The sequence below is a fragment of the Myodes glareolus genome, chromosome 1 (genome assembly GCF_982192425.1).
Source record: "Myodes glareolus chromosome 1, mMyoGla1.1, whole genome shotgun sequence".
In the NCBI taxonomy this organism is placed as follows: Eukaryota; Metazoa; Chordata; class Mammalia; order Rodentia; family Cricetidae; genus Myodes; species Myodes glareolus.
The window spans coordinates 62917523-62945219 of record NC_142026.1 but is presented as its reverse complement, the minus strand read 5'-3'; the positions used below and the strand labels follow the sequence as shown (position 1 = coordinate 62945219).

Genomic DNA, 27697 nt, shown 5'->3' with positions numbered 1-27697 from the left:
GAATATGTTTTATTACTACTGGTAAATAAAGAAGTTTCTTTGACCTATGGCAGGGCAACATATAGCTAGGCAGGACATCTCAACTGAATTCAGGGAGAAAGACGGTGGAGTCAGGCAGATGCTATGTAGCTGACAAAGGAGAGAGACATCAGAACCTGACCAGTAAGTCACAGCCTTGTGGCAATCCAGAGGTCAATACAAACTGGTTAATTTAAGATGTAAGAGCTAGCTAGGAAGACATCTGAGTTATTGGCCAAACAGTGTTGTAATTAATATAGTTTTGTGTGATAATTCAGGTCCGGGTAGCCAGGAAACAAAAACACAGTCTCCATTTACAGGATTTTTCGGGGCTTACAGATTCAGAGGTGAGTCCATGACCATCTTGTTCAGGAACATGAAATCAGGTGGACATGCTGAAGAAGTAGCTAAGAGCTTAGATCTCATACACATTAGGAGGTAGACTGAGCACTAACTGGGAAAGGCTTGGGCTTTGGAAATCTCAACATCCACCCCCAGTGATACATCTCCTCCAACAAGGCCACACCTCCTAACCTGCCCCAAACATTTCCACCAACTGGAGACCAGGTATTCAAAGATCAGAGCCATGGGGGGTATTCTCATTTAAACCACCACAGCCTGTTACTCTCACATCCATCTGTCCTTCCCACCAAGACATTTGTGTCTCTGTCGACTCTTTCTAGTATCACATATTTTAGTTCTATTTTTTCTGTGAAATTTCTATATTGAAATATATCCCTGCATCTTTAGCTTGTCGTTCTCCCACACGCTTGAACCTGTCTCTATGTCGCTCTGTCCAGATCTTTAGCAATCACACTCTCCATTTCTATGTCTTCACCATGGTGACCTCCTGCACAGACCCCTGGGACTCAGTCCAGGTTTTCCAAACCTGTGCCACCAGACCCAGAGTCTCCAGCCCGATTCCATTCTCCATGCTTCATGTTCTGATACAAAGTCCTTTGTGGTGATCAGACAGAATACTTGAGGAAGTTCCAAGTCTGTCTTTGTGCAAAAAATAAAATAATATTAAAACAATTATACCTAGGAGTGGGGTTGGTAGGATCATTTCTCCTGCTATCTTTGGGACTATGCCCCAGTCACCACTTTCTGGAAGATGGATCAATAATGGTCATGAGTCTCTGTGTACAGAAAGTCTCAGCCTGATCCTCTAGGAGGTCCCATATCACCTCATGTCCACCCAGGGATAGAATAAGCTGAGGCCCACGTAGGCTTATTAAAAATCTCCATATTTCCCTTCAGCTGCAGAGTTAAGGCCCAAACCTCACAGGCTGACCCTAGTGATGGGTCCTTCTTCTGACTGAATCACACTCCCCTGTGTTAGGTTGTCTGGGTCTCATCAGGTTAAAACCCTATCCTGAGCTTTGTGGTTTCACATGACCATCTCTATCATACCCTTCCCTGAGGGCCTGGTCCCAGGTTTTCTGAGAACCTTCTCAGGTTTGGACACTATGAATGTCACAGACTCCACACATGAAATGCTGCTCTCCACGATAGAGACTACAGTACACCTACCAGAACCTATCCCCATACCAACCCTCCCTCTGTTCCTTCTCAAAAGAATTCTAGAAGCTTCTCTAGTACCACAGCATGTCTGGAAGAAGAGAATGCCCAACCTGATCTGGAGATGCCTGTTGAACCGTAGACCTGCAACTCTTTGCTCCCTGTGAGCATCGCTTCCTTCCTCCCACCTCCTGCCTCCTCACCCTGACCTCCTCCACATCTCACCTTTTGAAAATATTTGAGTAAGCTCATAGAGTTTGTTAGCAAAATATTCTCCAGGAAACCAGAAGCCATTGTTCAAGAAAAAGAGAGCCCTTGAGCTGGAGTCACCCAAGTCCAGACAATTAAGATCCAGGAGAAGTTAGAGCACCATGGTCCTACCTTGGCATGTTGCACATTCCTCTGTTTTTCTTGAAGAGTTGGCTGCTCTGTTTGTTGTCTTGTTTCTAGTGGTACAGGAGGGTGTGCCAGGATTCTACCTTAGCAAAGTTCCTGGTAACTCTCCCTGGGCTACAGAGGGCTTGATGAGGCAGGTGGAAATCTAGTATCTCAGAGGTGAGTTGAAAGCTGCCTGCTGATTGGCCAATGGCTGCCAAGAGACATCTTCCTAGGTGATGGTGTTAAATGAATGGCATTTCCCACAAGCACCTGCTTGTCCCAGCAGTGTGGTGTGTAGTTCAGTTTCCTGGGACTTGCTCAAAGGGTGGTGCCCAGATACTTGTGTCAGAGCATGGCATCATCAAGCTCTCTGTAGGCCAGGGGGAGTTACCAGGAACTTCGTCAAGGCAGAGTTGTGACACACCCTCCTCCACCAGCAACAGAAACATGAGCTGGGGTCCACCTGGACATTTGGGGATGAGGATTTTCTCTGATCATCAGAGGACAGTGAAGGAGACTGGAGACAGATGAGGTCTGTGCATAGGACAAGTTTAAAGAATGACTGGTTGTGTCACTTTATCGAGATGTTTATTTACTTATTGGTTACTGTTCCCCAGAATTAAACATCTGATATCAGCCACCTGCTGTTCCAGGTTCTCACAGTGGAACAGAGAACAAGGCAACAAGTTGTCCTTCCCCAACCTGGCATGAATGTGATGGAGTTGGCAGTAAGAAGTCCTTCCGGAGAAAACCTTCGTTACCAGACAATCAGGAGGTCACATGTAAGAATAGCAAGGAGATCAGGGGACTGGGCACCATGGTGGCTGCTGCTGCTGGGCATCCTGTGAGGGTTTTCTTATTAGATTATTAGAAGCCAAAAGACCCACTCTAAATCTGGACTACTTCTGCTGGCAGGACACATTAAAGAAGGTATTGTGCTTTTGCTAAGAAAGATCATGACAAAAGCATGTGAAGGTATGTAACTGTTGACTGCAAAACACAGGAACCTAGATAATACTATATGAAGTAAAAGACACCAGACACCAAATATCACAGTCATGTGACTCTGTTTATGTGAACCATACATATTAGGCAGGTTCATAGACACAGAATTCAGACCATATACAAAGTCCATTAGATTAGCTCATGGAGCACCAGAGGTATTACATGGGGACTGTGACTGCTATAGGGAACTGACTTAGCAAGAGATGTGACCTTGAGAAGTCTCTCTGTTCACACATCAAGCAAGACACTTGACTGATTTCTCCAGTGTCATTCTCAGGGCAGAAGAACACACCTCAGAGCTTTGAAAAAGCTGCAGTAAGGTGGAAGGGTTTGAGCAGTGACCTACAGCCTGGTTTGCAGCAGGTCTCACAGAGGAAGAAAGATGGGGTCATTCTCAACAGGAGTGGGGACACCTGGCCACCTCAGCCCAGTCAGCGGGCCAAGAAGCAGATCTGGTATGTTGGAGCCACTTTGCCAATGCCGCTCTCCTTGGGACTGAGGTCAATGTCCTTAGGAGCCACAGGACTGGACACAGAGAAGTTCTGGAGGATGGTGGTGAAGAAAAGGAACAATTCGTTGCGGGCAATGCCTTCACCAAGACAAATGCGCTTTCCTGTGGGCACAGAGAATGAGCCATGTTAGCCCCAGGGCATTGTACAACTTTCAGACTGTCCCTTCCCTAAACCCAGACAACTCTCCCATTGCAATGGAGAAGAATGAGTTTGACTCTTAACCCTGCAATTCAAGTGAGAATGTTGAGAGATTCCCAAAATGTTAAAGAATTGATTCAAGGGCCAGTGAGACTTCTTAGCATGGAAAGTCACCTGCCATCAATCCTGATAACATGAATTCAATCCTCTGGACCCACATGTTAGAAAGAGAGAACCAACTCCCATAAGCTGTCCTCTGATATGAACACACCCATACCCACCATAGCGCACATATATATGCATACAACCATGTACACAAGGAATAAATAAATTGTAACATGTTCCAATTTGTTGGGAATTTCTCATGGTCACTTCTGACAAATTCCTAGTTTTTATTAGCTTATCAAAGTCCTTTGTTCCTGGACTGTAAGAACCCACTTAGAGTAGGAAGGAGGTGTGAATGTGTACATATGTATAATGCAGCATCTTTAATGTCCCTCTTTCTCATGTGAGGGAATTGGTACCCATCTCATTGGCTGCCTAAGGGTAAAGGTACTGTTTACAAAGACTCTTAGATTAACAACTGGATGTTGTTAAGGGTCCTATATGAGCCAGATGTGGAGGCACACACCTGTAAATACAGCACTTGGGAGACCACGGAAGGAAGATGATGGGTTCAGAACAGGCTGGACTACATAACAAGATTTCTGTGTGTGCATTCCTTCTGTCTCTCCTTCTCTAAACCCAAAAATGCAGATTAAAATGAAACCAAAAATCTCTGTCTCATATCAGAAGAGCCACCTGATATGAGACAGAAGAAAAACAAATATTTATGGACTATTATATTACCACTAATCTCATAATCCTATGGTTTTATATTGACTTTTGAACAGCATTTCTTAAAGTATAAGATTTATGAGATTAATATATATATTTAAACTTTTTGTCATGATATTAATGATCATATAGAGTACTAACTAATTCTAAAAAAAGGTTAAACCTACCTCCCTGTATATGATTTCGGGTTTCAGACTCTAACAGTTTTCTGCAGTGAACCATGAGCATACCTAACAGCAGCCTTTGGAGTCTCCATAAGGAGGGTAGGGCCCAAAAACTATTATTCCCTCAGGACTATGATAATACCACTAGGCTGAAAAACACCACCTAAAGATCAGCTTTGGAATACAACTTTTTCAGAACAATTTTGTAGTGTCTAGCTGAGATGGTCCAGCCTAACAGACTACTCTTGCCAGGACTTGAGACAAGTACTACATTTCCTATAACGCAGAGACTGTTCAAAAATAACACACCTGCCTCTCCCAGGACTTGACAATTAACCCAAACTTTTCTTTTCAGGGTCCCCTAAAGATGCCATCATCTCCAAAGAGCAGGAAGTAAATTTAAAAACACAATGCCTTCATTTCCAAGAGGCAGGGTGGGTGGTTTTTGGTCTTTCATTGGGTTATGGATGTTTGCCATTGTTTAGAGGGGTTGGTTATAAGTTGTTACTGGTAATGGTCAAGAAAAAAAGCTAAACAAAGAAAATTAGATTCAAGGTTCTTGTTTTGAAAGAAAAAAGGGAGATATAGATATGATAGGATAAAAGGATAGATTATTGAATGTACTCTAAAAAGAAAAAAGGGAAGATATAGCTATGATAAGATATAAAGGTAGATTATTGAATCTACTTTTTAAAAGCAACTACTAGTTTTAAATGTTTTACATTAGATTGAACTTTTGCATATTGTATACAAATTTTGTATATTGATACAAATTTGAGATCAATTTTGTTAGAACATACTATAAATACTTTTCTACTCTCATTCAAGGTATCATACCTATTCAACTCAGTTAACAATGTAATACAAATGTCTATTCCTTGAAAATTACTATTATCAACTGTTTAGTATAATAAGGAAATGCAGGTTAGTAGTTAATCACCTATTATAATCAAAATTGTAGTCACATTAGATATGTTTTCAAGGTCAAATAAAGATATATTTTAGGTAGACAGGTCATCTTCAAACACTTTAGAGATGTACAGAATATGGTATTTAAGATGTTTTAATCACATAGGCTCTTTTTTTATGACAAGGAAACATGTCTGTTCCTTGCAGCACCAATCTATTTCAGAGAAGATAATGGATAGCAAAGAAACTCTACATAGAGTTTATTTTCTTTGTGGCAAAAGTAAACCACTGGGAATGAAAATGCCCTTGACTCAACTGTGGACGGTATGATGTCCTAATCAGACAAGCAGGACACAAAAGAAAGTGACTGCCAAACATTTTCCAGACAAAGAGAGACAGCCTTTAAGAATATCCTGCTTCACAGATAAGTCTGTCTGATATCCTAAGCCTGTAGGCTAAAGATGGAGACCCCAACATTGCAGAGAAACTTTGGGTGATGATCCAAGCAGCCAGCTGTTTCTGTCATTTCTCACATTTTTTTTAGAAGTTGCTTGCTCACACTTCCTGCTTATTCAATTAATATTGTTTCTTTCTTGGGTCTCTGAGGGAATTGAAGACTAGATAATTATAGTTTTGCTTGTTTACCAGATGCCGAAAGCAAGGTATGATAGAAAGTAAAAAAGACTTTGGAATCACAAGATAGCATAGATATAGAGTATTTTCTCTGAATTTGTCAAATGCAAATTAACTAGATATTGGTGATGCATTTATTGCCAGTATATATTGTATATAGTTATTGTACTTACTGTATGTACTCTTTCTTATATTAGTTATGGCCTTCTTTTTATGTTAGAGTAAAAGGGGAAATATAGAAGTATATTATTTGTGTTTTAATAAATAAAACCTGTCTGATGATCAGAGGGCAAAGCAGACTACTAGACATACAGGCCAGAGAGTGGTGGGACACACTTTTAATCCCAGAATTTAGGAAACAGAGACAGAGGGATCTCTGGGCTACACAAGATTGAATCTGCCTAAAAGAGAAACAGGGGTCAGCTGGGTAATGCTGTCACACACTTTTAATTCCAGCATTGGAGAGGAAGAGGCAGGCAGATCTCTGTGAGTTCAAGGCCAGCCTGGTCTACAAGAGTTAGTTTCCAGGACAGACTCAAAAGCTACAGAGAAACTCTGTCTCAAAGACACACACACAGGCACACACACACACACACACACACACACACACAAAGAGAGAGAGAGAGAGAGACAGAGACAGAGAGAAAACAAGACTCACACAAAGACGATCACAGCAATTGGGATCACATACCTTTAATGCCAGCACTAGGGAGGTAGAGACAGGAGCAATATGACTGGGCAGAAAGAGGTATATATGGAAGAAGAGACAAGAACTCAGTGGACTATGAAAAAGGGGACATAAACTCTTCAGAATTCAGAGAGAAGATCTCACCCATTTTCAGTCTGAGGTAGAGGAAGAGCCAGTGGCTGGCTGCCTTGCTTTTCTAATCTTCAGGTTGAACCCCAATATCTGTCTCTGAATTATTAATCATGCTACACTCTTCTCCCTCCCTCTGCTCCCCACCTCCACTCTCCCTTCCTTCCTTTCTTGTTCAACTTGATATCAACAAGTTCCCAAACACAATTGCTCATACAATTAGAAATGGGCAAGGTCACATGATGAGGGCCTATGGCACTCACTGGGTTCTCAGGGGTATAAGAAGCCTGTGGTGGTTTGTATCCTTGGGCATGGAGCATCACAGAGCAATGGGAGCCTGAAAGCCCAGACAAAGGCTCCACCACCTGCCCTGTATCTCAGAGATTCTTAATCTAAAACTGGCTGCCTCGGGTCTCCAGGTAGAGGAGGGATTTCCAGGAACCCATGCCCTCCAGTTGCTGAAAAACTGTGCCTGTGCGGGAGTGTCTAGGGAAAGAACCCTACCCCTTTGGGCACCACCTTTCCAGAATTTAGGTGGCATGAGCTTAGAAATTAATGGAGTATCTCTCTGAGATGGTTCTCCTAGAACTGGTTTTGTGACCCAGATTTTTTTCAGAGCAGTTCTTAATGGCTATCTCTCTCTCTCTCAACAATGACTTCATGCCAGGAACTGGGAAATTAGACACCATTCATGCGTCTTTGGCTCTCATATCCTTTTGGCTTGTTCGCTCATTCTCTTGCTTGCTTGCTCCTTCTCTTGCTTGCTTGTTTTTTGCAGCTTGCATCCCACAGCAGTATACCTGAACATGTGCCTGTAACTATCATCCCTATGTGTCTTTTTATCTATTCTTTTCTGTTTGCTTTTTCTAAAATTCCTAGCCAACATCCTAAGCCCTCCTCTTTCTCTGTCTAACCATATCTAGTCATGCATTTCTTCATGTCTTCTTCTTACATCCTTTTTCTCCACACCCCTGACTTTCTAAACTTGGGATTATTATAAAGATAGTTTACTTATATCTCATGCCCACATTGATGTGGAATTTCCCTCTGTATGCTGTGAATACCATTGGTTAATAAAGAAACTGTATTAGGTCTGCACAGGGCAGAACATACCTAGGTGGGAAAAACTAAACTGAATGCTGGGAGAAAGAAGGCAGAGGAAGAAAAGCCATGGAGCTTCTGCCAGAGACAGACATGCTGAATCTTTGCCAGTAAGCCACAGTCACATGGTGATACACAGATTAATGGAGATGGGTTAAATTAAGATGTAAGAGTTAGTCAATAAGAAGTTAGAGCTAATGGGTCAAGCAATGATTTAATTAATACAGTTTCTGTGTGGTTATTATGGGAGTCTGGGCAGCCAAAAGAAACAAGCAGCCTCATACAACACTACATGTCTACAATTCTGAAGACGAAACATGAAAGGAGGCCATTATATTGAACAGAGCCAGAAGCAAGGCTGCAGACAGGGTGACTGAAGTCACTTGGGACACTCAAAACTAGACCACTCTTAGCTGACACAAGGCTCGGCAGGAGAACACTTGCCTAAAATAGCTCAGTGAGGGGATAAGGGCAGACAGCAGGGAGGTTTAGCAACAGAGCATCTCCTAGAATGCACTAAGAAGAGGCTGGAGGTGGGGGCTCTTTCAAAGAGAACTTACTTAACACATACTCAGCCCTGGGTTCCACCCCCAGCATGAGGACGTAAGAGAAGGGTGACAACTAAAGGTTAAGGAATTCCTCCTAGAACCTCTCTTTCTCTAAAAGATAAGAAACCTGAACACAAAATTTGCTCGTTTACATAGAGTCCATTCAACTAAATTAAATTTGGTCAGGGGCAGATTCTGTATGTAACAAACTAACCAAATACAACAGGCACTCCAACTACTCACTACCTGAGATTATATTCTTCCAGTGAAGAACAAACCCCAGTCACTCAGAGCAGTTGATCTACTCCAGGTTGCCAACTACCCCAGCACGGCCAAGTAAGGCCAAAGCAGAGCTGGCACCCATCAAGCTGTGTGTCCATGCCCAGCTCCCTCTGTTCTACAGATACCATGTGCTGACACTACTGGGTGCTATAACTGAACTTTCTCTGGTTCAAGAGATTATCCATTATGAATGGATTCTTGGCTCAAATAAATGGTAGTAATTTTAATGCCTCTTACAATTTTTTTAATTTATTTATTATGTATACAGTGTTCTGGGCACCATATCTCATTATAGATGGGTGTGAGCCATCATGTGGTTGCTGGGAATTGAACTCAGGACCTCTGGAACAGCAGTCAGTTCTCTTAACCTCTGAGCCATCTCTCCAGCCCGTCTCTTACAATTTAACAAGACAAGCATGTCAAGATATGCCCCACCTCCCTAGTGCTCACACCTAAAACTAATGTTTTCCCAGCAATCAAGGCCCTACCCAGTTCATAGCAGTGTACAAGACCCTACCGAGTGTACAGACCCTACCCAGTGTACAAGACCCTACCCAGTCATAGCAGTGTACAGACCCTACCCAGTGCACAAGACCCTAACCAGTGTACAGACCCTTCCCAGTGTACAAGACCCTACCCAGTGTACAAGACCCTACTCAGTTCATAGCAGTGCTGCTGTTTCTTAAGAAAATGCATTTGCTCAGGTTCACAGGTTTATAAAGACTTCCCCAAAGTCCTCCTGATCAGGGCTCCTTTAGTTCAAGAGCCCCTTAGTGGGACGGTAGCCAGAGTAAAAGGGATGATTCAGGCAAAGCAGCTAGAATAGTCAGTAAACATGAACCTAGTCCTGTGTCCTGGATGGTGAGCCTGTCCTCTAGTGTCTGAGGAAGGAAGCACAGGTCCCTCTCACCTGTAGAGAAGGGCATAAAAGCTTCATTTTTCTTCAGAGCCCCATTGGCATCCAGGAAGTGGTCAGGATTGAAGGCGTCTGGTTGTTCAAAGTACCGTGGGTCATGGAGAGCTGAACTCAGGATGGGGTACACTTCAGTGTTCTAGGAGACATTGTGAGAAGCAATGATATTAGCATACCCTGACTCCCATATGCAGACAGTCATATTGCAATAAGATTATTGATTATTGTTTGCAAAAAGAACTAGGGAAGGCTGGGAAAACACAAACAAACTGGTACTAGGATTGAGGAGAATACAGGAGGTTCAAGACATACAGATGTGGCATCACAGCTGGTCTCACCTTGGGGAGCAGGTACCCTCGGAACAAAGTGTCTTTGGTGACTTTGTGTGGCACTCCAATTGGGATGAGATCTGAAAATCTCTGAATCTCGTGGATGACCGCATCTGTGTAAGGCATTTTGGTGCGATCATCAAGGTTGGGTGGACGATGTGAGCCGATCACCTGGTCGATCTCCTTTTGGACTTTCTCTGCACAGAAAAGGGGAATAGTGGGTCTACTTTGCCAGCTTTGAAGCAATGATATTTTATTCTATGAGCCAACAACCCAGGAAAGAGTGCAGCAAGGAGACTCTCCTGAAAAACTCAGTGCACTTGAGGGTACAAACAACTGTCCTGTTCTTAAGTGACTGTCTCTCTGTGCCCATTCTTAAAACTATATTAAAACTTTTGTCCATGAGCCTCAACCCCATTTCAGTGGGGTGTTAAAATAAGGAAAAAAGAAAATCGGACATCAAAAGCTACTGCATAGGGAGACTTCGGGGGAATCTTATTGATGCAAGAGTGTACAGGAGAAAAACAGTAAAAATTCTCACCTTTGAAAGGGAATGAATCATCTCCCTGCACAGAGAGAGACACAGAGAGAGAGAGAGAGAGAGAGAGAGAGAGAGAGAGAGAGAGAGAGATACACATGCACACATACACACACATACAAGCACACACTCGTACTCACACATATGCCATAACTGTACATGGAATGTTATGTTAAGAACTCAAGGCTGTATCCTCAGGAATAATATGGAAAAGTGGGTAGATTAGCAAATTATTCTATCAACAGATACATGCAAAATTGGATACATAAGAAAATCAATGGATCAATTAGTTAATAGATGGATATATTCATGAGTTAATGAAACAAACAAACTAAACACTGGATTATGTATTCAACTTGTAAGTCAACAGGTAATTCAAATAGTGGATAAATGAAAAAAGGGATAAACAAGGGAAAGATGAATTCAAAGGCCAGTTAACAAAAGGATTAAAAAATGAAACCAGCTGATAGAAGAATAAATGTATGAATAAATCAATGACAAACAATTTATTCAATTCTACAGATCAAAGGAAAAACTGAGTTGGTTAATTAAAATAAATGAATGAAATGGCTGGTTGGGTGATAAAAGGATCTATGAGTACACTAAAAATTAGACAGTGGATTGATACAAGGTTGAGTGGGTGGGGTACTAGGTATGTGTGTGTATATATTCCTAATAAGTGTTTAGAGGTGGGTAGATAAAAGAATGGTTGAGTAAATAGGTGTTTGTATAAATAGATGGCTGGGGAAATGAATGAAGGGATCGGTAGGTGAGAGCTGGCTTGGTGGGTAGACAAATAGGTGACTGAATGAACAGAATAAGTAGATGGATGAAGAGGTGCATGGATAGAAAGAGGAATGAAGAAATGAGTGTAAGGATTCAGGAAGGACAGATAGGTGGATGGGTGGGTAGGCAGATGGATGAACAGATGGATTAATCTTTAAGTCATAAGAGAAAACAATAGAAATGGACCAGCTGAGTGTTCGTTCACACACCACCCACAGCACTGCTTTAGGTTAGATGTAGACCAAAACCTTCAGAGCTCCAGATATAAGAGGCCCATGGCTCTCTTATCCACACAAACCTTCCCAGCCAATAGGGAGCTAGAAGATTCCCCAACTGGTTGTTTGTGGCACACCTGCAACATGGGGGTATTTGAGCATGAGAAGGAAGCCATAGCGGAGCGTGGTGCTGGTGGTCTCAGTGCCAGCAAAGAAGAGAGACAGCACGGAGATCATGAGATTCTGGTGATGGAACTCGGTGTGCTGGTTGGACTTCTCCTGGTTCCAGATGGGAGAGAGAAGGGAGGGTCAGGGGTGACTGGAGCTTTGCATGAAGAGTCACACATCCTGAAAACTGTCCTTCTGTCTCACATTGTATGGATCACATGACATTTCTCAGTCCTTAATATCACTTGATCTCTGTCTGTTCTGTGTTCTCTCTCTACTGTGCTCTCTGGTAGTTTAGCACGGTTTGTCTCCCAGGCTCTTTCTGCCTCTGTGGTCTTTCCTGCTTTTTTTCTCTTGTCCTTTGTTTCTTCCCCACCCTTCTTTCTCTCTATTTCATTTTCTCCTCCTTTTATTTTCATCATTTTCCAGACGCTTCTGCATCTCCTCCACTCCATTTTCTGTCTCTCCTCCCCATCCTCTGCCCCCCTTTCCTCCGCTCACAACCTCAGCCCTCACTCTCAGCCATCCCCTCTCATTCATACAGGACTTACCTTCTCCATGCGTAGAAGGTAGGTATCAATGAAGTCTCTAGGACTGTTAGGGTCCAAGGTTGCCCTGTGTTTCTCCACACTGTGGCCAATGTAGTCAAGGACTTCCTGCAGGTTTTTGGAGACTTGTATGTGTGTACCAGGAAAGTACTTCAGGAAGCCAGAGAAGAGCTCAAACACCTGCAAGAAAGAAGGGCCCAGGAAGTCACTTGGAGCTATTAAGTCTCAAGAAGCAAGCTGTTCCTAGATCCACACATCCATGAGACCCCTCCTTCTCTCTTTCTGTCCTCGCTCCTTCCCTTCCTTTATCCTCCCCCACTCTTTTGCTCATCTTCTCTGTTCCTTCGTTTCCCCTCTCATGCACATACACATACAGCATGCTGTCAGTCTGTCCCTTTGGATATTTCTCCAGTACTTGTCTTGTATTCTCTATCTCTCTTTCCTAAGCCATCATTTTGTTGTTGCTGCTGCTGCTACTACTGTTGTTGTTGTTTCAATCAGGGTTTCGTGTCGTTCAGACGATCCTCAAACTCAATAGTTATCCAAAGGTGACCCTGAACTCTGATCTCCCATGTGCTGGGATTGCATAGGCATACCAGCCATACCTGACTTATTTTAAGTAGACAGCTCCTGTATCCTCTTAGCTACAGCCAGAGCCCCATGTCTTCATTTTCTCAAGGTTGGATGGCTCTGTATTTCTGCATCTGGGTCTCTCCACCCTACTTAACAACATCCCTCCCTCCCTTTGTTCATTCCTACCTCCCTTCATCCCTCCAGGCCTCAGTATCCTTGCCTCTCCATGTTGTCTCTGCCTTTACTTTCAGCCCTACGACATTCCCTTCTTTGCACACAGAGCAGCCTCTTTTTCCCCTCTACCTTGGATGCTCCTCCCTTCCCGCCCACTGACCTGGCTGGACAATGAGCTGATGAGCGAGAAGCTCTGATAGATCAGGTCCAACAGGCGCAGGAACTGGCGGTCTTTGTAGTCAAAGCGCTCTCCAAAGACAATGGAGCAGATGATGTTGGATGTGATGCACTGGAAGAGGAAGGTGGGGTCCAGGGGGGCTCCTGGAGGAGGAGGATGCAGGACAAGAAACATGGCATCAAGAGGAACATTTGGCCTGGCTCTATCTCTGTAAAGTTGTACCCACTACTCAAAGAATAACAACAGCTGGTATCCCATTTGCACATATGATGCACCAGGTCCTACACTCAAGATTGTATGCACCATTTTACTTAATCGCCTATCAATATTATATACAAGACGCAATGCTATTAGTAAACACAGAAAAAGTCACTAACTTCAACAAAGGTAATACAGCTACTCATGAGTGGGGCCAAGATTCAGACCCAGGGAGCAGAGAAGGAGAGCATGAGTAAGTCAGTCTCTAACCTGTACCTCCTCCCAGGGCAACATTCTGACTCTGAGCTGAAAGCTAACTCCCATTGGTAGGAATTGTGCAGAGAAGGAGTCGGGGGTTGCTTTCTGGATTTAGAAATCTATCATCTGCGTGTCTTCCTCCTGAAGGCGTAAGTCACAGACAATCCCACACCAGTTTGAAATTATGATTAATAGAATGGTTATTTATTCAAAGGGGGAAAAACTTACAGATTACCGCCCCAGACAACAGCCCCTCTGCGCAAACAGGAAAGGAGTCTAGAAGCCAGAAGCGGAGCCAGAAGCCAGAGAGAGGGTGGAGGACAGCCACTGCTCTTTTTAAAGACAGAGAGACCATGCCCCAATGGGCTGGTAACTCAGCGGCGATTGGCTGAAGGAGCGGTAGGAGCTCCCCCAGCATCCTCCAGTCTTTCTATGATTCTAGGCTCTGTGTTGTTCCAAGTACCAACATGACCTAGAGACTTTGAATTCCAGGTTCTATCCTGGGCCCTCATGGTGGGAGGGATATTGGCAGTCCAGCAATATTGGCTCATTATTGTCCTTCTCTGGGTCTTGCCTGTTGTCCCTGATTCCTCTGCAGATCTTTCCCTTGTGTTTGTCAGTCTTTCTCTGCCTCTCTGATTTCCTATCTAAATGTCTTGCAGTATTTCTGTCTCTTTCTCTTTTCCCTCCCCCAGCTACTTTCCTCCCTGCTTCATACCGCTCACTCCTTATCTGTTGTGTTTTCTCTTCTGCTTGGTCCCTCTAGCTCTATCTCAGCTTCCTGGCCTCTGCCTTTCTCCTTCTTTCTTCTTGGTCTCTTGATTCCTTCTGTTCACTTCCAGCCTCTGCATGGACAGATCAGTGTCTCCCGAAAAATCTTAGGCAACGATCAACACCAGCATGATGAAATAAGGTGCTAAAAACAGACCAGGACACAACTATGCCCCTGTTAGGAAGTTTCTTTAAGTATCCAGACATGCCTGTGACTGCCACAAAGTAAAAAACCCCATTGGGACTCTTTGCTCACTGCCGTACTACTCATGACATCCACAAGGAAGACACACAGTTCCCTGCTTCCATCACCTGCCTTGGACGTGGACTGTTTTAAGACTGGTTAATGTAATCAAGATGGTCTTGAATGCCATATAAAGTCAAAGATACCTCAGCATCTAAGCTCCTGCCTCCACCTCAGGTATAACAAGATGACCAGCATGTGGCACCATGCCAATGTTGAGGTGTTAGGAACCAGACAGGGAACTGTGTTTGAGTTGGCCAAGTTGCTTCATGTCTGAGCTGCACCCTCAGCATCAACTGCTTTTTCTCTTTGAGATAAGATTTCATGATGTAGCCAAACTGGTTTGAATTTATGATCCTCCTGTCTCAGCCCCCTGAATATTGAGATGACAGGCTGTACTAACACATAGTCTTAATCCAGGCGTTGATTTCCCTGAATGCAAGTATCCAGCATGTGAACCACACAATCTCAATCAAACACATGTGAATTGTTCTTGGAAACTATGAACTTCACATCTCTTTCCTGTATTTTTGTATTTCTTTAACTCCCACCTCATCCTCTCCCGTGTGTGTGTGTTTGTGTGTGTGTGTGTGTAACTTTCTCTGCCCATGTATATCTAGTCTCTTTCTTTGGCTCTGCACTCAGGTCCCTGTGTCACCATCTTCCTTTATGCTCATTCTCCAGGACTCACCCTGGGATTTCCTCAGATCCTCCACCAGACATCGGGCCTCCTCCTGAATCCGCTCCTCCACACTCCGCTTCCCCATCCCAAAGTCTCTCATGGTGGCCAGAGAAAATCGCCGAAGGGCCTTCCACCGTTCCCCATTGGCAAAGATCACACCTAAGAACGTAGGGGAAGGATAAATGAGTTACAGAGGAAGTTCACAGAGGCCTGGGTCCTTCCCTACCCCTTGCCCTTCCTTCTATCAGATTCTCTTGTCTCTGGGCCCATTCACCATTCCACCTCATCCCAAACTTTGAGACTCTTACCATAGTCCTTGAAGACTGGTTGAACCACAGCAATTGTCCCCCGGCCAGAGAAAGCCTCTGCTTGGTCCACCAGAGCCTCCCTTATGGCCTCTGCCCCATACAGCATGACCACAGGCTTCGGTCCCAGGTGCACTGTGAACACGTCTCCATATTTTTCTCGAAGCTGTCAGGCATAAAGGCACCAGGGTTATGGTTAGTCAGTGACTGGTAAATAGGTACCCCTCTGCTGATCACCCTTCCTCTTCTGAGGACCTAGCAATTCAGGGTTAATCCACCACCACGAAGGTCTGCATTGATGTTGGGTGTTCTGAGCAGTACAACATTACAGTATAACTGTGAGTGTGGGGCTCATGCTATAAGCTCAGTACTGGGGGAGTAAATGAGGGGAATCAGGAATTCAAGATCATCTTTGGCTGCTGTTGAGCTGAGCCTGGGGCTACATGAAATCTTGTCTCCAAAAAATAAACAAGATATAGATATGGTATAGGAAAACTGAGAGTGATGAACTGACACTATAGCAGACTCAGCAATAAACTTGTTTAGAAATACTAAGCTGAAGAAGGTAGGGTTTAACTCAAGCAGTGCTGCTGCCTCTAAGATGACTCCGTGATATGTGGCTAAACTAACCAGACTTGTTAGAAAATGTTCAAAAATAGTTGTACCCTAAATATAATTGTAGTTTAGGTTTGCTGCTGTTTAGGCTTCTGAGAATATATTATTTTTAATATTTCTTTGGTAAGAATGTTGGGTATTAGGCTCCATTCCCATATCAAAGAACAAGGTTCTGCTTGGCAGGTCAAAGGGGATACTGCTGAGTAACAACCACCATTAAGTCCTGGTTCTCTTATCAGAAAGAGTATAATTCTGCCAGGAGAACAGATGACCTGGGTGTGGTGGTTTGAATAACAATGGTCCCATAGGTTCATATGTTTGAGTGCTTTGGTCACCAGGGAGTGTCAGTATTTGAAAAAATTAGAAGGGTTGGGAGGTGTGGTGTTGTTGGAGGCAGTGTGTCACTGGGGGTGGGCTTTAAGATTTTAAAAACCCATGCTAAGCCCAGAGTTTCTCTCTCTGCCTACAGACCAGGATGCGGCTCTCAGCTACTGATCCAGAGTCATTCATGCCTGCTTTTATGGTCCTGCCATGATAATGATGAACTAAACCTCTGAGACTATAATCAAGCCCCAATAAATACTTTCTTACAAGAGCTGTCTTGGTCATGCTGTCTCTTCACAGCAATAGAACAGTGACTGAGACACAAGTAACATGATTCCAAAGGAACAACAATGGTCAGCTTTAAAAGAAGTGGTGACAATATCTTTGCTATAAATCTTCACTTATCCAAAACCGCCAGATTTACAGTTCTTGTCTCTGTAAAACATGTTTAACTGCTCAAAGTCTGATGGAACCTAAAAGATATTTACAAATGACAGCACATGCAGATTGCTTGTGTCCAAGATCTACAGAAGCTATTAAAAATTTCACATCGAGGCGAGTTTCTCTAGGATGTTGGCAAGAACCAGCTACTGCATTACTAAAGAACTTTTCTTCCTTATTTCTCAAGTGTTTGAAATAAATTCTCACTGGTAAGGGGAGGAGACTTAACCTGCTACTTCAGACACAGATATAGGTGTAGACACAGATATGAATATGATATGGATATAAATAAAGATATAGGTCCTTGCCCATACATCTTCGTTCTGGACAGCTCTGGAATCTTAATCAAGAACCATGCTTCCTGTGATCCAGCTTCAACCTGTTCAATACTTCCTGACAACATTCAAGAGATAGTGTTGACCCATTCAATGGGTACATGGGAAGGGGAAGTAATGATCCCTGGTGATGGTCTTGAATGTGAGACATGACTACAGTATGGACTGTTGGGAAAATACCTAGCAATGCAACCATCGGGGCATCTACAGGGAATTGGTTCCAGGAATATGACAACCCTCCAGAGCTGAGAGCCCTTGAGGAGCATGTTGTTGTGTTTGCAAATAACCCTGCCTCATCCTCCTGTAAACTTTACTTTCTCAAGATTGCACTGGAGCTAATAGAAATGGAAGGCTATGAAAACGGTCAGTGCCTGATGTTATTGATGAAATAATGCTAAGAAAAAACTCTATACATATGTGATTTACAGGTGTTTATGTTTTGAGACAGGATCTTGCTGTGTAGGCCAAGCTGAGCTGGGACTCTCTATGTAGCTTAAGTTGTCTCAAATTTGTCATTCTCCTGCCTCAGAAGTGCTGGAGTGACAGGTGTGAGCCACACCTGAATGCATTTCTTCTAAGTATTTTCAATCCACAGCTGGTTGAATCTGTGAGTGGAAACTCTACCTTTATCGAGAATCAGCTATAATTTTTGAAGCTGAGTATAAGCATACAGAGAAACTTCACCTCCAAGTGCTTATACAACAGCAAAATTACATACACTTATTCACCAAATGAATGAACCAGATTATTCCTAGAAGGAAGACTTCTTAATAAAATGTTACACAGAACAAACAGTGGTGAGTCCACACCAGGTAATCTTGTCCACTGATGCAATAAAAATCTGCCTATCAGATCAGTGATAGAAATCATCGCAAACTTAATGTTGGCATGAAAACAACTTCTGATTACATCTGCTGTTATCTCAATGAAGTTGGAGCACAGGTGACGTCAACATGCTGAGACGGAATTGTGAGAAGATAGTAACAACGGGGAATAAAACGGGGACTAGACAGGTTGAGAACCAGAGTGATCAGAGTGATCAACTTCAACAATATCATAGCTCAAAAGTGAAAACTGGGATGACTGGAGAGATAGCTCAGGGGCTAAGATCTCATACAGAAGACCCGGGCTTGGTTCCCAGCACCCACATGGTAGCTCAGAACTATCTTTAACTCCAGTTCCAGGGAATCCAATGCCCTCTTTTGACCTCTGCATGCACCAGGCATACACATGGTACACAGACATATATATGTACAGACGAAACACTCACACATAAAATAAAAATAAATCTAAAAGAAATCATTTTAGGGTGCAATTGAAGCTGGAGAGTGGCCTGGAGCACTTGCTGCTATACTATACCCAGTTATAAGCCTGGTCTCCCAAGCACACCTGCAACACCAGCTCCAAAGTGGAGGTGGAGACAGGAGGATGGTGGGGCTTGCTGGTTTCCAGCCTAGCTGAGAGAATGCCAGACCCAGGTCAAGGGAGAGACCCTGCCTCAAAGGAATAGACAGAGAATGATAGAGGACAACCAGTGCCCCCCATATGGCCTCCAAGGAATAGGTGCAGGCCTCCACACACAAAGTAAACATACACTCAGACACACAGTAATAAAAATGAAGATAATAATAATAATAATAATAATAATAATAATAATAATAATAAATTACACTTATTTCCAAATCCTAGGCAGTCACTTTCCGAGCTTTCTCCCATAGGACCTGCCTCCTCTTCTGAGTCCTGACTCAGAAAATCTTGATTCTTCTGAAACTTCCTTTCTATCCCTTTTTCTTTCAGATACCAAGCAACGACTAGGCATGTTTCCCCCAACACTTTGAGATTTCCCTCTTTTTCTGAAGCCTATCTACTCACTTTTCACCACGTGACTGCTTACAAATGGCATAGATTCCTCTATTTCTCTCACCCATCTTCCTCTTTCAGCAGTTGCCAAGATTTACCACTTGCCTGCCCTGCTGCTTTTAATCTCAAACTCTAATAAGACTGCACTTGAGTTCCCCCTCAAGTCTGTTTTATGTGAATAAGATGTGACTCTAAAGAAGTTCCTGTTAGGATAAATCAGGTGCAGTGAGGAAATCCAGTGTCTCTAGCCACCCCAACAGCTATCAGAGCACTTGAAAATAAATCCCAGGTTCATCACACTTGAATCAGGCCTCAGAGGCCACACTTAAAAGCCTGTTGAGGATCCCAGCGAGCAGACACAGATAAGTGTTCTTGTGAACCTACCAAGGGAGTATAATGGATTTTGTATGTGTGCTATGCCTGCATGTATGTAAGCACATCATATTAATTCAGTGCCCTCCGAGGGCAGAAAAGGGAGCCAGATCCCCTGGAACTGGAGTTACAGATGGATGTGAGCCATTTCTTTTGGGTGCTGGGAATCAAAAGCAGGTCCTCTAAGCAGCAGTCAGTGCTCTTAACTGCTGAGCCAGCTCTCCACCACCACTTCCACCACCCATGTCCTTCTTATGTCTTCTCCTAAATGAACATTTCTTCCCGGAGCTATGTGACTGATACCAGTCACTGATCCCTGATCCACTGATTCACTGATCCCTGTGGAACAGCTTTGGAAATGCTCCATCATCAAATTTCAGCCCATCTCCCAAATTATTTTAGAGACACTATTCTTAAGAGGAGAATGTTAAGGAGCCTAAAATTCAGTTTAAAATAGACTCCACCCTTATCCCTTATCCATCCTCCCTCCTCTCTCCTCCCTCCTCCCTCTGGTCCTGAGAGGAGACATGATATTCTTACCTGCTCCAAATATTGACTCCTTCCTTAAGAGTTAATTCATCTGGGCCTATCAATCACCCAGCACAGAGACAAGCCCTGGGAAAAGCTGACTCATAAACCATGATAAGGATAAGGGAGGAATCATCATTCCCTTATTTCACTAGGGAGGACTCATCATTCTCTTATTGCACTAGTGTGCTTCTCCTTTCCTGACCTTGGTGCAGCCACTTGCAGAACTTCCATCAGCAGCTTTTCTAGCGCTTACTCAGAAAATCATTCCTCTTTTGTTGTGCTGTGAAATAATCCTTCTGTATACACTGTGTGAATATATGTCGCTGTGATTGGTTTAATAAACACAAAAGCTGACTGGCCAATAGCTGAACAGGATACAGTTAAGCTGAAAAGTCAGACTGAGAATGATGGTCTGAGGAAGGGCGGATTCAGAGGAGTTGCCACCAGATGCAGAGGGAACAGAAAATGAATGTGCCATATGAATAAAGGTAACACCATGGAGCAGAGCATAAATAGCCCACACTCACTTCCAGCAACACAGCTGCCTGGGAGAGTAACTAAAGCTTCCAGAGAACATTCCAGATTGCATACCAGCAAACCCAGCAAAAGCAAGCAATTTGGAATTGAACTGGAACTCATGGAGCTGGCATGGCCTTTAGCACCTGAATTTGAGTCAGGCTCAAAACTCATCTACAACCCATTTGAGAGAGCTGAGCGGGTTGCATCTGCGGTTCGCCATGGAATATCACTACCACTTGGCTTCCAGAGCCATCTATCTGGAGCTGCCCTTTTCTTCTTGCCGTTTCCATGTTATATGCCTTGAGCATGGTTAAAGTGTCCTCTGTGCACTCTCTGCTGGAAGCTTGGTCCCCGATGTGGTTGTGTTGAAAGGCGGCAGAGCCCTCGGGAGCTGGAGTCTAGTGAGAGGCATTGGGTCGTCAGGGCAGATCCACAGAATAGGTTAATGCTGGTCTCATAGAAAGGGCTGGATTCTTGGAGAATGGATTATTATAAAACAAGGACACTACTGGTGGTTTGCCTCTTCTGCAAGTGACAGATTCTCTTTTCTCCTCTCTACCATGTTGTGACACATAAGAAGGGTTCCCATTAGAGACTGGATAAAAGAAGTGCTTGATCTTGCAATGTCTGTTCATGATTATAAACTAAATAAACCACTTTGCTTTTAATTTTCATTTAATTTTCATTGTGTGTGTATATCTGCGTGTGTCTGTGTATACGTCTGTGTGTGTTTGTATGTGTCTGTGTATATGTCTGTGTGTGTGTTTGTGTGTGTCTGTGTCTCTGTGAGAATCTCTGTGAGTCTGTGTGTGTCTTGTGTTATGTGTATGTGTCTGTGAGTGTGTCTGTATCCCTGTGTGATTCTGTGTGTCTGTGTGTTCGTGTGTGTGTATATGTCTGTGTCAGTCTGTGTGTGTGTGTTATGTGTGTGTGTATGTGTGTGTATGTGTGTGTGTATGTCTGTGTATGTGGGCAGGGTGGTACTCTCAGAGGTTAATGGAAAACATCAAATCCTCTTGAGAGCTGGAGTGACAGGCAATTGTTAGCTATCAGATATGGGTTCAGGGAATCAAACTGGGTCCTCTGGAAAAGCAGCAAGCATTCTTAACCACTGAGCCATTATTCCAGACACATAAATCTCATTATTTTATAAAAGACTGAGCCTCTTTTCTATTGTTATAACAACAAAAAAACCCACCAGAAGAGTCTTTATTGCTGGCTTAGGTGGACCATTTCCTAGCTTACCATTCTTGGTTTCAGTCAAGCCATTCCTCCCCATGACCCCAGAATTCAGCACCTACCTCTCCTCCATTACATCATGTTCTCATTCACCTGGGACTATTTCTTTCTCTAGTGTCCCCCTTTGCCCCTCAGGAGCAGCTTCTTTCCCCCATTTATTCTCCTTCCAGAGAGTCTTCAGGACTCTCATCAGATTCTATTTTTTATGTAGACCCTTATGGACACTCAGATGATACTAAAACTCAATTGGGGGCAGGGCTGGAAGGATGACTTGTTATTTAAAAGCACGTGCTTTTCTTGCAGAGGACCAGGGTTCGGTTCCCAGCACCCACATGGCACTCATACCATCTGTAACTCATTTCCGGGCATCCATAGCTTTTAGAACATCAACTACGCACATGGTACACATGTATATATGCCAGCAACATGCAAAATCATAAAATAAAACTTAGAAAGGCAAACCATTTTGCTTTGGCAGTGTTCTATATCACCCACGTGAACAGATAATTTATCTAATTAACTATCTCAAACCAGGCCATCAGGTATCAGGGATGCAGCCCTACTCCCCAACCCTACAACTATGATACTATGTGGTGGAACATGGGACTCCTTACCATTCAAAATATATAATTAGAAAGGAAATCAACCATCACATTACAGCTGGTAGAGGCCCTAATTTCCTGCCAACTACACATTTTTTAGACCCTGTAAGATCGTATGTTTTTACCTTCTTTTAATTTTTAAAATAATCTTATTTTTACATACCAATCCCAGTTCCCTCTCTCTCCCATCCTCCTGCTCCCCTCATCTTCTCCCCACCCCACCCTTCATCCACTCTGCAGAGAAAGTGAGGCCTCCCATTGGGAGTCAACAAGGTCTGTCACATGTGTTTGTATCTTAATGATGTTAACTGACCCCATGCAGCTGAAGAGATGGCCCAGAGATTAAGAGCACTGGCTGCTCTTCCAGAAGTCCTGGGTTTGGTTCCCAGAAGGCACATGGTGGCTCACAACTATCTATAATGAGATCTGGTGCTCTCTTCTGGCCTGCAGGCATACAGGCAGGCACAGAACACTATATACATAAAAAATAAATCATTGAGAAAAAGAAACCCCTGTCTCTGCAGGGAATAAATGCAGCATGGTCACACTGTGACAGGATGCTACCGCACCTCACTGCGGGTCTGGGGGCAGTTAGTGGTACTGGGGATGGGTGTCAATTTCATTAGTGTTGCGGTCACTCATGAGATGCACATGGTCCAGTAAATAGGCCCCACCCATGCTTAGGCAGGGTCAGCATCTTGCCTTTTCCACACCAACCTTCTCAAATAAACCGAGAGCCTAGAAAGCATCTGCCTCTTCATGCCAAGTGATCTCCAAGCAATAAGTCACACATGAGACCGTTCTGAATGGCCCTAATTAAACTCAGTGGGGAAGAACAGAAGGATATCAAAGCAGGAAGGGTCTTGTTGGCAAAGTGAAGGGTTCCTGTGGGAGAAAGAGGGAGGAGAGTGGGGAGGGGCCACAAATGACAGAGATCGGGCATATGCATATGTTAAATTGTCAAAGGATTTTTAAAACAAAATCAATAGAGTGTTGACTTGGGCTTTCCAACATGTGGGAAGCACATGTTTCAAGCACGCATGTCAGCGTAGGGTGACACACACTTGCCATTCCATTCAGGAGACTAAGGCAGGAAAATATGAGTTGGATGCCAACCTAAAAGACACGGGGAGACCATGTCTCAAAATATAAATTAAAATAACTAAATTTGCCATCGATGGGGGGTTGTTTTAGAAGTCATGGGGTAACAAACACAGGTTCAAGAGGGAGATCTCCACAGCCGTGGGGAGGGACAAAAGAGTGGGATCTACAGTCACTGCTTCAGCTCCCTCTGAACGACCACAGACGCTGACTCATTATAAGTATGCGAGTGGTGATTAATTACACATGGAATCCTGAGTGGGAAACATCAATGTGGAGCCTGGTGAATACAGTGCTAGCTGCTGGGATAAACTGACAAGCTCTCCCTACCTGTCCCTACCCCCGCCCTACCTCTCCTCCCCTTTGTCCCCAAACACCTCAAGCTAATCTTTGTTCTCTTTTGTTGGCAGGAGCAAAGCCTGTTGTTGACGCCTCTGATATTGTACTTTCTCTTCTGGAACAGACAAGCCCCACAGAGTGAAATTCTACACGCTTACACCTCAACACCCGGACTCCTTTCACACTTCAAGCACAGTGCCCCCACACAATTCCAACATAGCGAGGACACACCTGTCGATCTGAGCACCATCCATCACCAATCAGCATATCACCTTTCACTCAGCAACCTTCCCACCTGAGGTTATGGCCTGGAAGGAGTCCCTTGCTCATCCCACTGAGTGATCTCCAGGAGCAAACACAGGGCTAAGCCATAGTGCACAGGCCCTGTGCGTGTCTCACCTGCATGAAGGAGTTGAGGAGGCCTCTTCTGTCCATCTGCAGTAGGTTCCCCAAGAGGGGCAGGGGACGGGGTCCTGGTGGGAGGTGACCACGGGCCTTTGGGTGGCCCCTGACCAGGAGTAGCAAGAAACCCACAAAGACAGTGAGGAGGAGCAGGACACTGGGCTCCATGGTCCTGGTCTGAGCACAGTCCACTTCACTGCACACTCCAGCAGGACTTTTATACTGAGCCTGGCCTTCCGCCCAGTTATGTAACTTCAGCTGTTCCTGCCTCCTGTCTCATCATTGTCCCCGACTATGAGCACCCACACTTCCTGCTTGGGCTGTCGATGACCTGATCACTCCCTATTCCCTTATCCCTCCCTGGATATTGGCAAGGACATCATGGAAAATAGATACACAGGACATAGGGAACAATGCGTCTCAATTTCTGGGGGTGAATATATACATGTCAGTTCAGTTCTGTCTGCTTATTTACTCAGGCATGAACCTGTGTGTGTGCACTATGCATATTTTTATATCTTAAAGATCACTTCTAATGTGAATGTGCAGCTGTGTGTTTCTGTGCTTGAGTCTAGATGAGCTTGGGAGTCTACTCTTGCATGTCCAAGGTGTGTTTGCATGTATAAAATCTTCAGTTATGGAGCCTTTCTTATGTGAATGTGTTCACATTTAAGTGACTAGTGTTGCATGGTCTTATGCGTGTCTCTGTGTGTCTCTGCAATCCCCAGTCCGAGTCTTTGAGGGGCTGCAGATGTGATTTCTCCAGAGTCTCCATTGCATTCTCTGGCCCATGACAGCCACAGATGGGAGAAAAAGAAGGAGAGGGAAAAAGAGGCAAGAGATTCAGGAGTGGTGAGGCTCAGGAATGAGGAGGAGAGAGAGGCTTAAACCTGGCAGAGGAGCAGTTGAGGCCCATGAGTGTCTGGGCTGGCAAGCTTTTATGTGAACTTGATACAAGCTTGTGTCATTTGAGAGGAAAGAACTTCAGCTGAGAAAATGCATCCATAAAAATCACACTATGGGAAGCCTGTTGCACAATTTCTTAATTACTGATTGTCATGGAGGGCCCAACCCACTATAGGTGTTGCCACACCTGAGCTGGTGGTCCTAGGTTCTAAAAGAAGGTGGATTGAGCAAGCCATGAGGAGCAAGGCAGTAAGCAGCCTCCTCCATGGTCTCTGCATTGGCTCCTGCCTTCAAGTTCCGGCCCTGACCTCCCAAGACAATGAACTGTAAAGTGGGAATGCAGGCAAAATAAACCCTTTCCTCCTCAAGTGGCTTCCAGTCATGGTGCTTTGTCAGGTTTGATCAAGGAAGACTCCCTGAAGAATCTCCAATAGGAGCCAATGGTCCAGATGATTCAACGCTTCAGAGGACCTCTCTGTTGGAGTTTCCTCTGAGTTCTACATCTAGAACAGCCTAAAGACTGCTGTCTAAAATGATCAAGCCTCACAGAATACTCCAGTCAAAACTTGACCATAATCCTCAACTTTCTTTACAGCCCCATAAGATTATCAGCACCCCCAATCAGCAAAAAGTAGCCAAAAAACTACGCCCACATTCCCAAAAAATAGATTATGGATATTTGTCTTTGTTTAGAGTGTTGATTTCAAGTTGTCATATATAATGGTCAAAAAAAAAAAGAAGTAAATGAAGCAGATTAAATTCAGAGTTTTTGTTTTAAAAAGAAAAAAGGGAAATACTGTGGGACAATAGCCCTGTACCCTGTAAAGATGTGTCACTTGTATTGGTTTAATAAAACACTGATTGGCTAGTAACCAGTCAGAAAATATAAGTAGGACAACCAGAATAGGAGAATTCTGAGAAGAGGAAGAGCTCAGCCTGTAGTCATCACCAAGACACAGAGGAAGCAAGAAGAGAATGCCTCACTGATAAAAGGTACCAAGTCACACGGCTAACACAGACAAAAATTATGGATGAATTTAAAATATAGGAATTAGTTAATATGAAGCCTGAGCTAATAGGCCAACCAGTTTATAATTAATGAAGGCCTCTGTATATTCCTGGGAGCTGAACAGCTGTGGGACTGGGCAGGACAGAAACCTCTACCCAACAAGTTTCCAAACAAAGCTGCTTGCTGGGGACCAAATGCTCAAGCACACATTTTGGGCAACATTCACAACCAACCTGTAACATAAAGGCAAAAGCTTTAGGGCCTTGTCACATGTTGAAGATCTCACTTCTTAACACTGTTATAATGACATTTAAATTTCAACATGGTTGTAGAGATGACATTCAAACCAATGCTTTCTGCCCTACTCCCCCAAAACACACATACATAGACACATACATGCATGCACACACACACACATGAACGCACACATAGACATATACACACAGACACACATACAACCTTCATGTCTTTTCACACATAAAATACATTCATTCCATACCAATAAGACCCAAGTTTCATTTTTCTGACAATCCTTCACACAAACATTTACTTCTGCAATTTGTTATTCATCATTCACCTGGGAAAACAGAAACTGAGATAAACTTGTGTAGTTCATGTATATGGATCATGGGAGCTTGTACATATGTGTATGCCTCAGATGAGAATTTTATCTTCTCTGTTGTAACTTGTTTCTTATCCTGATATCTACAAAAGAATTGATTACAAATGAAGAATTGGAGGTCACATTGACTCATCTGCAGAGGAAGAGGGGGAGAGAAACTGAACAAGAGCCACATAAACAACATTGTCATCTACAGAACCTTTCAAATTAAGGAGGCATCAAAGGACAAATTGGCTGGAGATGTAGCTCAGTTGGTAGAATACCTGCCTAGCACGCACAGAGTTCTGGGTTTAATCTTCAGCATTGCATAAAGTGAGTGTGAGCATCACACTACAGGAGCTCATTACAGGACATTATAGGACAAAATTAGCTGGAGATGTGGCTAAGATGACAGAGTCTTTGCCCAGAATTCAACAAGCTCTGGATTTCAACCTCAGCATGGCACAAAGTGGGTGTGACGGCACATGCCTCCAACTCCATTACTCTGGAAATGGATCATTTCAAAATATTTAATTATCACACTTTCAGAAATAATGGTTTTCCCCAAGTGTTTTCAGCAAAATAAATTTCAATTATCCAGGACCAGAAACCAGCAACATCATCATGACTCAGTGACTAAGGATGACTCCACACATGGTCCTCCTGATAGATCAGCAGGTCTAATCTTCCACCATAATGTCTTCTTTTAGAGTTAGTGTCTAATGTAGCCCTGCTTGATCTTGAATTTACTCTGTATC

General features: G+C 43.6%; 1 protein-coding gene across 1 annotated transcript; it reads right to left on the bottom strand.

The window, feature by feature from the left end:
- Positions 1-2967: 2967 nt before the first annotated feature.
- Positions 2968-24650, bottom strand: LOC146895997 (cytochrome P450 2B1-like). Its single transcript, XM_087908209.1, has 9 exons — positions 24421-24650; positions 15747-15909; positions 15448-15597; positions 13268-13428; positions 12364-12540; positions 11782-11923; positions 10115-10302; positions 9774-9915; positions 2968-3535 (listed from the first exon to the last, which is right to left on the bottom strand). Exons 1-9 carry the CDS (start codon positions 24589-24591, stop codon positions 3354-3356), a joined length of 1476 nt encoding a protein of 491 aa, XP_087764335.1. The 5' UTR covers positions 24592-24650; the 3' UTR covers positions 2968-3353.
- Positions 24651-27697: the final 3047 nt, after the last annotated feature.